This window comes from Zootoca vivipara, chromosome 11, assembly GCF_963506605.1.
Source record: "Zootoca vivipara chromosome 11, rZooViv1.1, whole genome shotgun sequence".
Taxonomy (NCBI): Eukaryota; Metazoa; Chordata; class Lepidosauria; order Squamata; family Lacertidae; genus Zootoca; species Zootoca vivipara.
In genome coordinates, this window is record NC_083286.1 from 46,985,834 (window position 1) to 47,002,726 (window position 16,893).

General features: G+C 38.3%; 1 protein-coding gene across 3 annotated transcripts in view; it reads right to left on the minus strand.

Moving 5' to 3' along the window:
* The window catches only part of NIPBL (NIPBL cohesin loading factor), a 134,470-nt gene that overhangs the window by 23,358 nt on the left and 94,219 nt on the right, over positions 1 to 16,893 (minus strand). For all 3 annotated transcript variants that reach the window (XM_035100722.2, XM_035100720.2, XM_035100721.2), the window contains 12 exons: positions 14,267 to 14,449; positions 11,940 to 12,143; positions 11,139 to 11,210; positions 10,941 to 11,030; positions 9,560 to 9,663; positions 8,863 to 8,949; positions 6,496 to 6,727; positions 5,300 to 5,451; positions 4,786 to 4,866; positions 3,315 to 3,415; positions 1,962 to 2,100; positions 824 to 906 (listed from right to left, as the gene is read on the minus strand). In XM_035100722.2, the coding sequence (XP_034956613.1) occupies positions 824 to 906; positions 1,962 to 2,100; positions 3,315 to 3,415; positions 4,786 to 4,866; positions 5,300 to 5,451; positions 6,496 to 6,727; positions 8,863 to 8,949; positions 9,560 to 9,663; positions 10,941 to 11,030; positions 11,139 to 11,210; positions 11,940 to 12,143; positions 14,267 to 14,449 (1,528 nt within the window). The remainder of the gene's footprint in view (positions 1 to 823; positions 907 to 1,961; positions 2,101 to 3,314; positions 3,416 to 4,785; positions 4,867 to 5,299; positions 5,452 to 6,495; positions 6,728 to 8,862; positions 8,950 to 9,559; positions 9,664 to 10,940; positions 11,031 to 11,138; positions 11,211 to 11,939; positions 12,144 to 14,266; positions 14,450 to 16,893) is intronic.

Sequence of the window (16,893 nt, forward strand, 5' to 3'; positions counted from 1 at the left end):
TCTTTTTGATGCCAGGTTAATGAGCACTAAATATAAAAGCCTCCCTGGAACAAGCCCCTCCCAGTTCTAACATGGACAAGCTCATAAATGTCAAGAGTTATCCAGAATTGAGGGAGGGACAAAGAGAAGAGAAACTCTATGAGGGAAGGGTGGTTTATGATGCAGAAGTGTTTGCATGTAGTTCATGAAAATATATTATTGCCACTGAATGCCAGCTTTGGGGTGATTCTGAATGTCTCTGGGCATTTTGAGAAGGAAAGTCCCAATGTTCCTTTCTCTGTTTGTGTGGGCAGATATCCAGACTGTGATAACTGTCCAACAGATCTGACATTGGAGCATTTGATGACAGGGATGCTGAGGGAACTGCAGCCCTGATGAAAAGTACGATGATAATGATGACGACGACGACGACGACGAATGAAACAGGGATGTGTTGTGCTTTGTATGTTAGAGGAATGCAAAACTTGATCTACTAAGCAATGGTGGAAATAGATAATTTTTTCACCAGGGAGGGTAGAAGGAAACAAAAAGGCTATAAAATTTTCTGAACAATGATGTGTATTAGATGTCTATTTTAAGAGCTCTGCACACAACCAATTTATGCCATAGGTCTTTGGTAGAGTGGGATAAATCCTGATATTTGATATATTAGTTTTCCAGGGAGAAAGAAAGAATTATAGAATTGTAAGAGCTTACTAAGGGAGGTAAGGGTAATATTTAGCATGATCCCTGCCTCTTGAGCAAGTGGAAGGACACAAAGCCCTGCATGGACAGCAACACAGAAATAAAACTTATAACAAATGAACAGTTGAATTCTACTCACTTCTTGAGAAAAATGGAAAGGAAGTTTTGTGCTGTTCTCATGGCTGTTTCATATGAGTTTGTAATGAGGACATCCTTGTCCACCTGAAAATGAACACAGCGCCTGCTTACTGAATGTGTGTGTTGATTTATGCAACAGTAAGTACAGTATAATACATACGTTTCTCAACTATGGACAAGGAGATGCAACCTTGCAATCACTTTTGAGTCTAATGAACATGAACAAAACCGTATTTACTTGAACCTAACGCTCACCTTTTTTGGACAAATTACGCTGTGAAAATTAAGGTGCACATTAGATTTGATGGCACAATTATCATATTGGCCTGAATATAAGCCACACCCAAATATAAGCCACACCTTTAGAATTGAAAAAATACATGCCCGAATATAAGCCGCTCCCTTTCTCTCTGCTCCTGGCTGCATACTGAGGGGGGGGGGCTGCATTACCAGCCACCTTTCCCCTTCCTCGCTCTCTCCCTTCCCAGCCTTGGGGGAGAGGACGGGGGACTATGTGCGAGGCAGGCGTTGCTTTGCTCCGCTCCTGACGCTGTTTGCCTTGCGCTCCTGGCTGCATACCGTAAGGTCACGAATATAAGCTGCACTTTAACTTTTCATGGTCGGAATTTTTTTGGGGGGGCGGGGGCGGTGAGGCTTATATTCAGGCCAATACAGTACATTCACCAGCAAATACTTTTTTTGGTTTCAATGTTCTGAAAATTGAGGTGCTCATTAGATTCGATGGCACATTAGACTTGGTAAATACGCTACTTCATTATCTTAAAAACAAAATATAATTCACTCAGCCAACGAACACATTGTCATCAAATAACTCAACCTCAGTTAACTACAGTTAGTTGAATATTCATTGCTCACAGTTCTTTCAGTCTATATGCTCTGTTGCCCAGGTTTTTTTCCTCTCTGATATATTGTGTTTACTTGCTTCCTCTCTCTTCAGTGCCTTTTCAACTTCTCCTTTCAAGTGTCACCAACTGACATTTCCCCCTTTGCTCTTTCTCCACATTCCATGCCTGACCCATCACTGGCTCAGCATTCCATGAATTCATAATGATAACGGTAAGAATTATATGAACATATGCTAAATACATATATCTTCATAAATCTAAAGCTTTTTTAACCTTTTTATTTGACTCCTCTTCAGAATTAGAGTCCTTCTCGCCTGATGGTAGATGTACAACACACTGAATTAGTTGTAGCACCAGTGCAGTCACCATTTGAATATACATAGGTTCACCATCAGTGTCACTGCTGTTCAGTCTGTTGAAAAACACAAATCTATTTTACTAATGTTAAAAATGAACCCAATGGAAAACACCAAAACCCTTGGCATTTTTTTCAATTGGCTTCAATTATTACAATGATCTCAAATCTTATTCCCACAAAAGAGATGTGGTTTTGCATTCAAACTAAGCTTCCCACAAAGAGCAGTACATTCCTGGAACAAAAGTTGATCCAACAGAAGTGTAGCACTTTACTTTGAAGCTACATGATTTCAGCCAGGGATGGGAACTTTTTTCCTCTTGACTACAAGCAAGGTTGTAGAGGAAGACCCCTGACAAAAGCAGGACTTGGAGTTGATGCTGAATTGAAGTCCCACTTTCAGCATGCATCAACTGCATGTGAAAGCTTTGGATCAGGAACCCCAGTGGAGATTGCAGTTCTGAGTTATGACAGCAACCCACACCTTCAGAAGGGATCAGCAGCTCCCAAGTGCTATGGAACAATTGGGAGTGCACTTCTAGGCTTTTGGTTGTTCCTTTGCAATAATAACTTTACCTGTCCTAAACCTAATACTGGGTGTATATACAGATTTACATGAGGTGTGTGGCATGGAGAAAACAGCCTTGTAGGCCAAACTAGACCTGCTGGGTCTAATTTGGTCTGCAGGCTAAACTTTCCCCGTGCCTGATTTAAGATTCCTGCCTCACACTCATACATCTCCTTCCTTCAATGTTATCCCACCCTTCCTTTATAGCATTCAGAGTGGCATGCTTTGCATGGCTTGATCCTACACTATGCACCACCCCTCTTTTATCATCTCATCAAATCGGTGATGTAGGTTGGGCTGTAATAGTAGCTGACCCAGGTCACCCAGGGAGTTCCATGGTGGAGTGGGGATTGGAGTAGATGCTTGCCTAGACTTAGTCCACTAAACCTCACTGGCATTTCGTTAACCAATATTCAGTTAAGCCATATTTTTTTTAAAATGAAAAAATGAAAAAGTAGGGGTTGGTAGGAGTTTTCCCTCATCTGACATTTGATGTGTTTTCTACTTTCCCAACAGCCACAAGCCTTGTATGCAAAATCTGCCACTAGACCTTAGATTCAAATCCCAACCCTGCAGTTATGCAGACATAGTTTGGCTTAGCATGCCTCTTGCAGCAGACAGTTAACAATAAAATGTCTTTAAAAACCTAGACTTCTTCAAAAGATGGGAGGAAAGGGACAGAGAAATTAGCACTGTACATTACCTGAAGTTCCTCAGACTTCTTTTGCTGGTTGGTAACCTTGCAAGTGAAGTGAAAATTTCTTCTAATATCAACTGCCTATGCTTTTCATATCTTGAGAAGACCTGAAAAAAATTCATTATAGTTATTAATATGTATTTCATTTCCTGTTTATTTTGCTGTCCAAAATACAAACTATTTTACAAACACACACACACACACACACACTTATTAAAACATAAAGTCATTTTACTATTACCAATCAATATTTATAGCCAAGAGGTATGAATCCAGATTGCAAAGGTGGTATTACTGTAAATGTATTAAATGGTTTAAAATTATTTTGGAGAAGGTACTACTAACATTAGTTTAAGAGAGTTGAAAATACCAACTCAAATTGTTTTCTAGCTTTCTAAGTAAATTTTCAAACCTAGTGAGGCTCACCAAGTTGTTCACACACTGAGCTATCAGGCTGGACAAATTATCACACTTTTCCGTGTATAAGACGAGGTTTTTTTCCTCTAATGTTAAAAATCTGAGGTCGTCTTATACACGGATAGTGCAGAGGGGAGACAGTCTATTGGTTGCAGCCACGAGCAGGAGCTTGTCAGCGGTGATTTGGTAGGTGATTGGTGGCTGCGGCAAGGACTGCTGTGGATTAGCTGTTGCTGCAGCAATTGGGTGTGTGAATGCCGGCTTCTGTTGGCGAGTGGCCTTGGGAACGCTTGCGATTTGTAGCGTTTGTCAGCCAGGTTAGTGATTTATGGCAAACCCCACCCCCCAAAAGCTCAACAACCCTGGGGCATCTCCCCGCATTTTCTTAAATTGGAGTCCCCAAAAACAGGGGTCGTCTTATACATGGGGGCGTGTTATACACAGAAAAATACGATAACTGCTTTAAAGCTGCTATCCTAATCTACATTGCTTCAAAAGAAATTAAAAATCAGCCCAATCTGCATTTGCTATAGCAATGAGATTTCTTTCTCAGGGATATCTCCTTGTAGGTTTTCAGGTACTCTCAGCATGCCCAAAGTCAGGTTAGTGTCCCATCATAGACACTATCAGACATGGTCTCAGAAACATAATTCCTTAACCCTTTCCTATCATCAAAGTTGATGATAGGAAGAGTCACGAAGAGTCAGACACGACTAAACAACAATCATCAAAGTACAGCAATAGATTTGTTTGATCGGCAGTGCTCCTGCCAGCATATCCTTCCTTGTAACAATTAAAGTAAATAATGGTGTGAAAGATCATTGTTTTTGTTGTACTTTTCTCACAAACCAGCTGCAATCTGGCTTATGAGGCAAAGCTTAGTGGGAGGTAGTTCAGTGGGGAAAAGAACCTGTTGCCAGGCAAAGTTAGAAGTGAGGGTATGACCAGGACCAGATTAGGTAATTCATGAATGCCACCCCCGACAAAAGTTCCTTAAAAAACCAACACCAGAAGTCATTCATTTCTTTACAATTAAATATTAGTTAAAAGGTGTGCTTACTGCAGTGACAAGTTTGATGGCGCATAACTGAAGTTCGCTGACATTTTCTACAAAAAAAGGTGTTATCCCCATTGAAGAAACCTATTAACAGAAAAGGAAATACATACATAAATTCTCATAATGCTTGATAAACGAAAATAAAATCTTTTCAACAGAAAAAGACCTCTGATCACCATCTTTTTATTTGTATTCTCCAATTCCCTTACTAGTAGCAGTAGCATACAACAGTGATGAAAAGCCCCTCAGATTTAAGACAGAAAAACACATTTGTTTTCCTTGGGTATTTTGCAGTTATTGTTCTTCCAAGATGCATATGTTTTCCATTCATATATATTCATAACTGACTGTCCATGTTGCCTTAGAAAATCATTTTTAAAATCTAGTAGCTTAAATTTAAGAAGTTTCATTATTACTGCTTGTAAAAGGAAATAAACATCCACCGGAGAAGAACTTTAGACCTCTGTGTGTGTACAGTAGAAGAAGAAAAACTTAGGATAAAATGGATCAAACTTACCTGAAGAATAGTGGTGTCAGTAAGAAGCTGTATCTCCAATAGTTCAGCCAAACTGCTAACAATATCACAAATTTTATTGTACAACATCACGATTACTCTTTGCTTGTGGGTAGAACACTTGGCACGCTTTGCTTTTGAGCTTAATACACCACCTAGTAAATTTTAAAACAAGACACATTTTTTAGAAATTTAGCACAATGCAACCAATATAAAGCTCATCACGCTCATATCTCCCGAGATGAGATATAGTCAACCAAGTTGACTATAATAAATCAAGTTGATTGTATGTATGAGGGGGGGGGGAGACCTTCTGAAGAGAACACTTAATGAAGCTTTTACACCATTAGGTATGCAAATTAAATTTACTCAAATCAATTATGAAAGGACACCAAATAATTTCAGACTATTCAGATCCTGGCAGGATTTTCCCATAGTCAAAATTTTCAGGGAAAATACAACTTATACTTTAAGTTGCAGCTGGCACATCTAGCAATGGGAATCCTCTAAAGCACAAGCCAATATTTTGAAAAATACAAGAACTGCATAATAAAAAAGAAAAGAGACTGCTGTGATGTGCTTTGCATGGGTCTATCAATAGCTATATACTGATAGACCATCTAGCAACTATCAATGTCTGCTAGCTGCAATGTCATACAGTTGGAAGCAGTAGGCTTCTCAATACCAGTTGCTGGAAACCACAGGAGGGGATAGTGGTATTGTGCTCAGTTTCTGCTTGTGGGCTTCCCATGGGCATCTGATTGGTCACTGTGAGCACAGGATGCTGGACGAGATAAGCCACTGGTCTGTTCTAGCAAGGCCATTCATATGTTCTTATGGGGCTGTCCTTAAACCTAGTGTAGAAGTTTCAATTGCTCCAAAATGAGCTGCCAGCTAGTCAATCAAATTGTTTTACACTTGTCTGAGCTTCAATACTTTAAACAAAATATATCTAAGTAAAGCTGAAAAGGGCTTACTTTACATTAGAGTGGTTGGGGAAACCCGGCCATATGGGTGGGGGAAGAAGAAGAAGAAGAAGAAGAAGAAGAAGAAGAAGAAGAAGAAGAAGAAGAAGAAGAAGAAGAAGAAGAAGAAGAAGAAGAAGAAGAAGAAGAAGAAGAAGATGATTTTGGACCTGCCTGTATATTCTCTACAATAGTATGGTTTCAAAAAGCAAGAAATATATCCATTGTACTAACCACCATGAGGGTCCAATCGGTAAACAGGATCATACTGAGGATAAAGTGTGTTCTGTAAGTGAAATTTAGTGTATTGAATAACTCTTTCTATTACATCTTCAATATATACAGCTTTGGGCATGTTGGGTGATGTCATAATGTTGATAGCTGTAAGACAGGCATCTGCAGATTTTGTGACTCTCTCCATGATCAAGTCTCTCCATAATTTTTCCTCATCTTCAGTGTCGTTATTCTGCAGAAAAATTCAGAGTGCTAAGTTTAAAAGAAAACATTTTTAAAAGCAATCAGAGAAAATAAATGTGAGCAAAGTTTACGCAGCAATAGTTAATATATCAATATGAAAAAGAGTAGTGATTTAATGAAATGTACTTCCCATTGCTGGTATTTTAAAACCTCTCAATAGCCAAATGCAAACCAGGAATCTCTGTGATATATTTCACAATGCTACAATCTCAGAAAAACCCTTCCTAAAGTACAGTTACCAACTTTTTCACCAGCCGCACTCTTGCGTCTAATCAGCCAGAGCTTTTTTCTGGTTAGTTAGTAAGCCTCACCCAAAATGACCCTGCAAAATGACAACAGTGAGGCTCACACTGTTCAGGGCAGTATTAGAGCCTTACTCAGTATTTCTTCATCCACTGAGATGAACTCTTATAGAACATCATTTCTGATAAAAATTTTCTGCTCTTTTCCATCTTCTGTTAACCAAGTAGGAAACCATGAGTCAAGAAGGAAGAAGCGACACAAAAACAGGGAAAAGTCACTCTGGAAGATCTCCTGTTCCAACTAAGGAATATGAATTTACAATTCAGCTGTTTCCAGTAACAGGAAAGTAAGAGCATTACCTCCCTCTCAAAGTGGAAGGTAAATAAGTCACTCTAAAGTCTAATTCTGTAGAATTTAGCATGATATGGATAAGGCATTATATAGAGATCACAGCACTTTGCTGCAGTATTCCTTTAAGCCAGGGGTTGTCAACCTGGTCCCTACCGCCCACTAGTGGGCGTTTGAGGATTCTAGGTGGGTGGTAGAAGGTTCTACGGCACAAGGTGAATCCTCCTTCCATCGAGCACTGGTGGGAGGTAAGGAAATTTTACCATCAAGAAAGATGCATTAGTGAGCAGTAGGTATAAAAAGGTTGACTACCCCTGCTTTAGGCAAACCGACAGAAAGAGAAAAAAATAGAATGTAGATTTTTGACACAAGCCAGTCACAGAAGTCAGTTAAGAAGCCAGTTACAATAATGGCAAAAGGCCTTTAAGAACAAAAAACATGCAGACATATCGCTGATTGAGAAATATAGAGCAATATGCTTGTACAGTATGTAAATTGTCCATCCCAAGCCTTCAGGTGAGTTTACATTTCAAAATAAAAATTGGACACTAGAGGGCAGGCATGTGCCAACTATAGGCTTGAGAGGTCCCAAATTCCTGTTTTCCACAGGTGCATGTTTAAACTTTACACTTTCAGTGTCAAATTCAAGAAAGGTAGCCACAGTCTTCTGCTAAATACAAATAGCCTTGGTTAGCATCTGTAATTCCCTCAGTGTGTGCATTGCTAAGTGAGCGAAAGCCTTATGCACTGCAGCCACCAACATTAAGAAGGAAGAGTAGAAGAGGTCAGGGAGAAGGAAATGGAATTGGGGGGGGAATAAGGGAAGGAAACAGATGTGAAGCAGAAAAAAGTAACAAAATGGGATGCACAGAAGCCTAGGTAATGGGAAGAGAAAGTTGGGTGGGGGGTTAATACATCGGGTACAGAGGGAATAGAGAAAAGTATATAGACTCCAGAGATAACAGAAAGGTAACAAATGGGATACAAAGGTATTTGGAAATGGGAGTAGAAAGTGGGGGGGGGGCTAGAGAGGAGAATGCAGGTCTATGGTGGTATAAAGATAGAGAAAAGTCTCTACTTGGAGAGAGATAATAAACAGCAGTATGGGACATAGAGAAATGAAAGGTCGAAAATTAGCTAAAGAGAACACTAGCTAGTTAAAATTATAACATGATGCTTGTCTTCAGTTAATGTATCAGGGATGTCCTGTTGATAGAAATATAAACAAATCCTTTGTGGTTATTCAAGTTGTGCATACCTAGACTAGTGGAACCTCTATTTCAATTTAAAGAGGCTCTCTGTAGAAATGACTTCCCAGTAAGTTACTTAGACTAGATATTATTTTCTCCATGTGACATTCTCAGCTGAGGTTGGTAGCAATGTCACAGTATACTCCAAGCCATTTGAACCAGCCTTATTAGGATTCCTCAAGTGCAGACTCCAGTTCAGAAGGAGAGCTGGAGAGGCTATTTCTAGCCTCTCAATTAATGTATAAAATAAATACAATGATACTAGCATCATTTAGCAACTTACATGGTTAAGAAGAGTAGAAAGCTTTGAACCATCTTGAATATTCTTCTCCAATATGTTCAGGACTTTCACTGTTTTTTCTGTTGAAAGCTAAAAACAGAACATTTTATCTACCAATTTTATCTACATTTTGTCCACCATTTGAACTTATAAACAGAGCAGTGTCTTTCATCCTCAAATTGCGTATCCTTCCTTTCACTACCAATTAAAAAAGTAATGGCTCCAAATAAAATTGGAAGTAGATCCTAGTTCAGCTCAAGGTTAAGATTTGGAAGGGGGTCTGTCTTCTAGTGCCCAGACAGAGCTCGGACTAGACTGCAGGCAACTCTCAAGTTACATTGGGTTTATGTTCCAGATAGCGCCTAAAGCCAAAATAATGTATCATCAAAACCCATGGGGTTCTTGAGTGGGTGGGCTTCCCAAAGCGGGTTTTTCCTGGACGCTCACCCCATTTTTGTCATCTTTTAAATTTTTTAAATTTGCCAACAGCATAAAGCTGAATGTGTGGAAGTTGGGAGTTACCAAAACAAGTAACAAATGTCTCTACATTTAACTGACAGCACACACTTGTCTTTTACATTTTGTCCCAAATGCCCTAGAGATATAAAGAGCATCTCTTCCATATGAAAAATATTCGTTGAAGAATCTCTGTGAACAAAAATCTGCTGCATTCTTCATTTTTAAGGCAGCAATAACTTACCCTGTCCATAATGCCCATTGCCTTAATTTTAGCAGATTCGCTGCCCAATTCACTAAGTTGATGCTTTCCCAATAAAAACTCCTGAGGAATTTCATCATCATCACCTAAAGAAGAAGAAATTGAAAGATTTCATTTTTCTTTTCAATGCAGCAGTATGACAAGGCCATTTTAAAGATAGACATTAATATCTCAAGAAAGTTATAACTGTTGTTTTTATTTTATCTTTGTTCCTTATTTTTCCAGTCTTCAGTTCACCTTAGTTGTGTATCAGTTTGCATTTTTTTAAAAAGTCCACTAATAATTTGTGTTCATTTTCATGTGCATTTCACCTAATATATACTACTTGTATGCAATTTTGCCTAATATACACATTTTTGTGTACACTCTCCCCAAATATATGCTTTTTTATAAGCATATTTTTGTTGCAGAAATGCATCACAATTCATGTATCAGTTTGGGAGGTGTGATTACGAAGAATGTGAGCCCAACTAATTTCTCCATCCCTCTCAAGACTACAGAAGTATAGGCTAGAAGACCGTCTCTCAAAACCTAGCTCAGAGTTCCATAGATCAGCTCCATTCAATTGGTCCACTGAAACATTGCAGAAGAATTGAGAAGTTATGAACTTTAAATTTTTGTGATGACAGAAACTGAAGCTGTTTTGAGCAGGGTTGAATTATCAAGCAGGCTAACAAGACCATAATCTAAGGTTCTGATCCAGGGGGACCCCATATGCCATTCCATGGTTTAATATGAATAAGCAGTGTGCTTGTGCATGCTGCTCAAAAGTCTTGGCTTTGATCCTTCTGTGTGACTTGATTGCTGGAAACAAATCACAAGCCTTGGCATGTTGTCAAGCAAACCTTGGCTCATGTTTTGTTTCTCCCCTGACGAAACACAAGTGGTACACAGAAGATGACTTAGCTACTATTCATGGTTTATTTAGTGAGAAGCAAACCACAAGCCTGGGTCTAGATGACACAACAAGCTACGGCTGTGGTTTCTTGCTCCTGGTGCAGCCAGGAAAGCAGGAGGAGCTAAGGGGTTGACTCCACCAGTACACTGCTCAATTGCGTAAAACAATTAATTAAGGTGTAAATGATGTGTAAATATAGCCAATGTCTGCAAGTACAGCAGTTAGAGCTCCCTGGCAAAAGTTGGGTAAAAAAACCCCTGATTTTCAGAACAAAAGTCTAAGCAACACAATCATTCCACCCTGTCTAAACAGGAATTTTTATGCTGGGCTGGTTGCAATGGCTATTCTTTCTCGAGTTCTCAAACAGTGCCATGGGGAGGGGGAGTATTAGGAAAATAGTGTTCAATAGATATATATACTTATCTAGCCATCTATGTATCATTTGATAGGAAAAGGGTTATTTACCAAACGCAGTGTAATCCATGTCTTCCAAATTGTCCAAAATGTTTTCTACTGAAGCGCTGAACCTCTTGAAGGTAGACGAATCCATCATTTCTAATAAAAAATATATGAAGTATAGTATATTTTAGCCATGGTCAATTAATGGCAACCAGCAATGGCAAATACATTAAAGGTAGGAAACAACGGCAGCAACAACCTTACCTTCTGGTGTTAGCTTTGGTTCATAAGCTTTCCTCTTCTTTTGTTTCTCTCTTTTCTTCATTTTTCTAGCCACTTAAAATATAAAATTGAACATTTCCACAAATGCTTTCTTATATGGTAATGCAAAGATTGTGTTCAGACATCACAATAATCATAGTTTATGGAGATAGGAATGAGCCCAGCCTCCTCCCTGGCTCATATGCTCTCCTCTCCTCCTCGTGCATGGCTGTGAGAGGAGACAGGAAACTTTTGCTTCCACTTTCAGTTACCTGAAGCTTAGCATTATGTCCAAACCCTAAACTGAGATTAATCTTAATTATGGTTTGTTGAAATAAACTAACTTCACAGCCAAGGTTAACAGTTTCCAAACAAGCCAGGATCACAATCCAAATTCAAACCAAGTTTGACTTCCAAACCTGACTTGTTTTGAAGCCATTAACCATAGTTCCTGGTTCACATGAATGGAAAGCTGTGGACAATTGCAGCTTCCTGGTTTGTTTTGTTGCCTATCATGGCTTATTAAGCCAAGATGTCATCATGTGAGTGCAGTAATTCTTAGCTTCATGTAGCTGTGTCAGATTTAATCAATCTCAAAAACTTCCATACTCCTTGAAGACATACTGACTAGGCTTCTTCCTGTCACTATAAAGTATGGTTTATCATGACATTCAATATGACCAATATAACTTTAAAACTACTGTATTAGCAAGTCAGGTTTTTAAGAATACTTTTTTAAAAATTAAGCCTTAGAAAAAATTATCACTAATGTGAGAGCAGGTTTAACAGTGGTGTGATAATTACCCTCACTGAGGCTAGGAGGAGGAGAATAATCATCTACATCTGAGTCTTCTGGACTACGATTGCGATATCGACTGCTACCAGAGCTCCTCCTTCCTTCATGATAGTGGCTACTCCTTTTATGTTCTCCAGAAGCTCGTCTGTCATGTTCTTCATATTGCCAAGCTTTATCATCTTCTCTATCCTTTTTATGCTTTTTCCGAGAAGCTAGAAATTAACACACTGTTATGAATGCAAAGTCCAGTTTTAAGAAACTCAACTTATCTTCCAGCTAGGAGCAATTCACAAGCATGTTTTCACTTCTTTCTTGGTGCCATAGTAATCTTGGAGGACAAACTGATAAAGCTCAAGTTGCTAAATTCTACTGAAAGTTTTCAAGCACAGTATTCAATATATAGAAACATGGAAGCCCATCCTTTCCTGTTTCTGCTCCCAAAAGCTTGTTCAGCCTTTTATTTCTTGTCTAAGATATTGCTGTGCTTACCTGCGCTCCATCTCTCACCTTCGATTTTTGGGTCAAAATCTGTATAAGCTATTCTTATGGTTGATGTCTGACTTTCCTTTGCTATTTTCACTTCAGAAATTCTGAGGTGTGGGTTGTTGTTTCTTTGAGGTAGTCTAGTGGTAGTTTTTTGTTTTTGTTTTAATTAAGTAGCAACATCCCAGATGTGCATGCAGAACTGACTTGTGTGCCAGCCACTTCTTTGAAACCTTGATGCTGTTCCAGAATTCCTTTTACTTACATTATTTCTCTTGCTCACTGAAACAAACATGTTCTCTCTTCTTTACAGTTTTCATCCCTGGCTCCAAATCTCATCAGATGTTCAGTTTATATGTCTGATTCTCACTTTTCAGGCTCTCAAAAGTCAGAGGGGGGCCTATATATATATATATATATATATATATATATATATATATATATATATATATATATATATGCTCCTCACTGGGCTCTACATTAATCTGACCCTCTTCTTGATAAACCTAATATCTTTTATTCCTTCAAACTTCTGCAACCTTTCTTCTTTTGCCTCTCCCTTAATAAGAAAATTAGTATGTTCCAGAAAAGTTTCAAAATGTAAGTTTGAATTTCCCTCCTATGCCTTTGCCCCCCTCTTACTCTTTATCAATTACCTATTGGTTGAAATTACGTGTTCCTTGACTGGATAAAACTGTGTATCTCTAGCTTCAGTTACTGAAAGGTATACTTTTTAGCTAAAACTTTGATTTTCATTTCAAGACCAAGGACACCATTATCTGCATTATTATTTTCCATTTTTCCCTAATTCTTTTAATTTTGTTTTAGAAATACAATTAAATTGCAAGACACTTTGTTTAGGGGCCTATTCATTTTATCTTCTTGTAAATAAAGTGTATCTGTAGCACCATGAAAATAGTAGGACAGGAACCCAGAAGTAGGCATGTGCATGTATTTTCCATTCCAACATTTTTCAAACCCTTCCACTGAACCATAAAACCTTTCTTCTGATGTTTCTTTACATTTTGTTCACTTTTTGCTCAGTTTCTAGGAAGGGAAGGAAAACATAGTAAGCCATCTTTTTCAGCCCAACTAGTTCATTAAAGGTGATTAATTTTTCTATAAAACACAACTTCCTGAAGCACCACAGAATAAACAAAATAAATTTGTTTACTGTTTAAAGAAAAAGTCATGAGTTCCATGACTGCGTTTATCTCTGTATTGTAGTGAATTCCTATTAAGTGACCTTTGTCTAAGTCAGGCATAGGCAAACTTGGCCCTCCAGATGTTTTGGGACTACAACTCCCATCATCCCAAGCTAACAGGACCAGTGGTCAGGGATGATGGGAGTTGTAGTCCCAAGACATATGGAGGGCCGAGTTTTTCTGTGCCTGGTTTGTTATCTCCCCAAGTGTTGCCATACTACACCAGCATACCTGAACACAGCCTACTATAGTTTCCTCAATATGTGTACAATACTCTACACAAGAAAACTATCCAGACTTGTGAAGGAGAGCCAGTAGCTAAATTCTGTCTTAACTCCTATTTGCTTTTATCTAAGGTATTCAAAATGTGACACTGCAGGTTACTTGGCTGTTTCCTTACTATGCTGAATCAGGAAGTGATCTACTTCAGACATCAGACACTGAACTGCTATTTACTGGTTTACTCAATGAAGACCACAGAATGCTGGGAGTGTGTACACCTACTTGGTCCCTCCCACACACCCCTAATGTGAACTACCCTGGCCTCATCCTTGCTCATCTGGCAGGACTTATTAGGAAGACACCACAAACAATTTTTAACACAATATATCACCATTATCAAAATGAGAAATCACCACTCTACTTACTTTCAAAAGCCACTTCACTGTCATTGTCATCATCAGAACTGATTTCAGCGTATTTTGGTTTTTCATTTACTGTGCTACGCTTACGTTTGTTCATTTTCACTCGTTCACAGAGAGGCATGGTGGATTCAATTTCTGCTAGGAGTTCTGGAGGTAATTCCTTTAACACTGACTGATCTATGCTACCTATCAATGAAGAGTACACTGTGAGTGAATAAGGTTCTAAACAAATTAATATTTACATGTGTTGATTAGCACTTTCACCCGTCCTTTCACACGGTATCACAACATAGTTTCTAAAACTTAAAAAGTTATAGCAACTAGCAACACACAGCATTATCAACAAAAATACCTAATTCAAAATTTAAAGTACAAATTGTTAATTAATTAACATATCAAATCAATCAAGAGCTCTCATTTGCAAAAAATAAAACTTTAAAAAATCATCTCTCTCTCAGAAGCAGTCTACTTCAGCATGACTCTTCATAAGCACAATACACAATAATGTTCCATTTGCAACCATTCGTTACTCATTTCATATTTGCATATGAAAGTGGATTGTGCATGTAACCAGATAAGGCAACTTTGAAAAGTTAGTTATGTTGACAAAATTCATATTCCCCACTTATATCAGAGCAACTTTATGTGCATCTTTAGATACGTTGGCATCAAATATAACAAGCATACTGTACAAACAAGTGGCAAATACAGTGGTGCCTCGCTAGACGAATTTAATTCGTTCCATAGGTCTTTTCTTATAACGAAAAAATTCGTCTAGCGAATCCCATAGGAATGCATTGAATTTTTTTTGAATTTTTTTTTGCCCATAGGAACGCATTAATTGAATTTCAATGCATTCCTATGGGAAACCGTGATTCGCTAGACGAAAACAAATTCGTCTAGCGAGGCAACCTCCGCTAGAAAAAACCTTTCGTTAAGCGAAAATTTCGTTAAGCAGGGCATTCGTTAAGCGAGGCACCACTGTACATCAATATTATGGTTCAATTCAAGGACATGCCCCCTCCTGCCCTCAGCAAAGCCTTAACACAGTGAGCTGTGTTGCAAGCAGCTGACAGTAACTGCTGAACATTGGGTGAAGGTGCCTCCCACAAGTTTCTGCTCACAAAAGGTGCCTCTCTCCAACTCTTGGTGAGCCTCCCCGCCCCCATAAAGACTTTCTGGGATTCACCTTGAAATGATGTGGGAAATGAAAAATTTCCTACAGGAAAAGAAAGCGTTGGAAAATTTTCTATTTCATATGTTCATTAGGAGCAATGAAAGAATGTCAAATGCAAAGAAACCATTAGGTAAGCTTGGCAGTTTCAAAGTTTTTAACTTTGTTTACTGAACACAAGAAAGTATGCATGCTAAGTCAGATCATTCTCTCTAGTTTCTGCTCCCCTCTTGTTCTATTTATCCATAGTGAGCTGCAACATAACCACTGTGAAAACAAGGATCTCTCTCCAGTTATGAGTAATGAGGCATTACCCTTCTCTAACAGAACAAATGACTGATGATGAGATAAAACTCACAGACACCTCTTCTCCCACTTTGACCACCTGATGCATACTTCCACCCTCTATATTGTTCAGCTATTTAAAATGTTTAACACATCTGTCATGAAATCTGTTCATGTGCTCAAATTAAAGTCTCTGACCCAGATATTAGTTATAGATCAACAGCTATTTAAATAAACCAGTTCTGCATTAAATATAGAAGTATGCTTGTTTTACAGCTCAGTTACTATTGTCTCAGGCACATCTGTGAAAGGAAATAGTTCATTTTTCGAAGTGACTATGAAATCAAGAAATAAACCCAACTGTAAATGCAGATAATAATGACAACATTCACATATCACAGTGAGCCAGAAACAATAGTGTACCATGCACAAGCCCATTATACCTACTCTGCTCCTCCTACTGAGGAACATAGCTTACCATGGACATGTGAATGTAGCCATTTTTAATGCTAAAATGGGAGTTGTAGTTCCAGCATCAGTGACCATACAGTAATTGCTGTTTAAGTATAGATCTCAATGTTTTGCAACCAAACACAGATTAAAAGTTGCCACTCTTTTACATTCAGCTGTTTACAGAAATAAAAGATATAAATACATTGATGCCTTCATAATTTTTTTTGAAATTTGCATTTATAGTTACACATGTGTGTGCAATATAATAGTATGTTGTGCAAAACATTTAAAGGAAAGCATATTAATAACTGAGAAAGGGCTACCATGTGTAGAAATGAGTAAATTAGCTACAACCTGGACAAGCACAGAAATGTAAAAAAGCTGAACATGGTTAACTAGGTGTACATGGCTGATCATCTGCTTATACTGTACAATATTTACAAAAACAATTAATTTCCACTTTCTAGGTTGATATGCAGAATTAAACAGCGCTAAATCTTCATCTGAGGCTCTTCTTTGTGTTCTTCTGTCAACTGAGCTTCAGCAGGTGGCTACAAGTGAAAGAATCTTCTTGATAGTGGCATACTTCCTCCTCAAAGAATTCCAACCGGTGCTTACTGTAATGCCTTCTCAGCACCAAATACCATTTTATTTTAACAAACCTACTAAATCATGATTTTTTAAAAATAAAAAAATCTTCTCTGTGTTTTCTTTTATC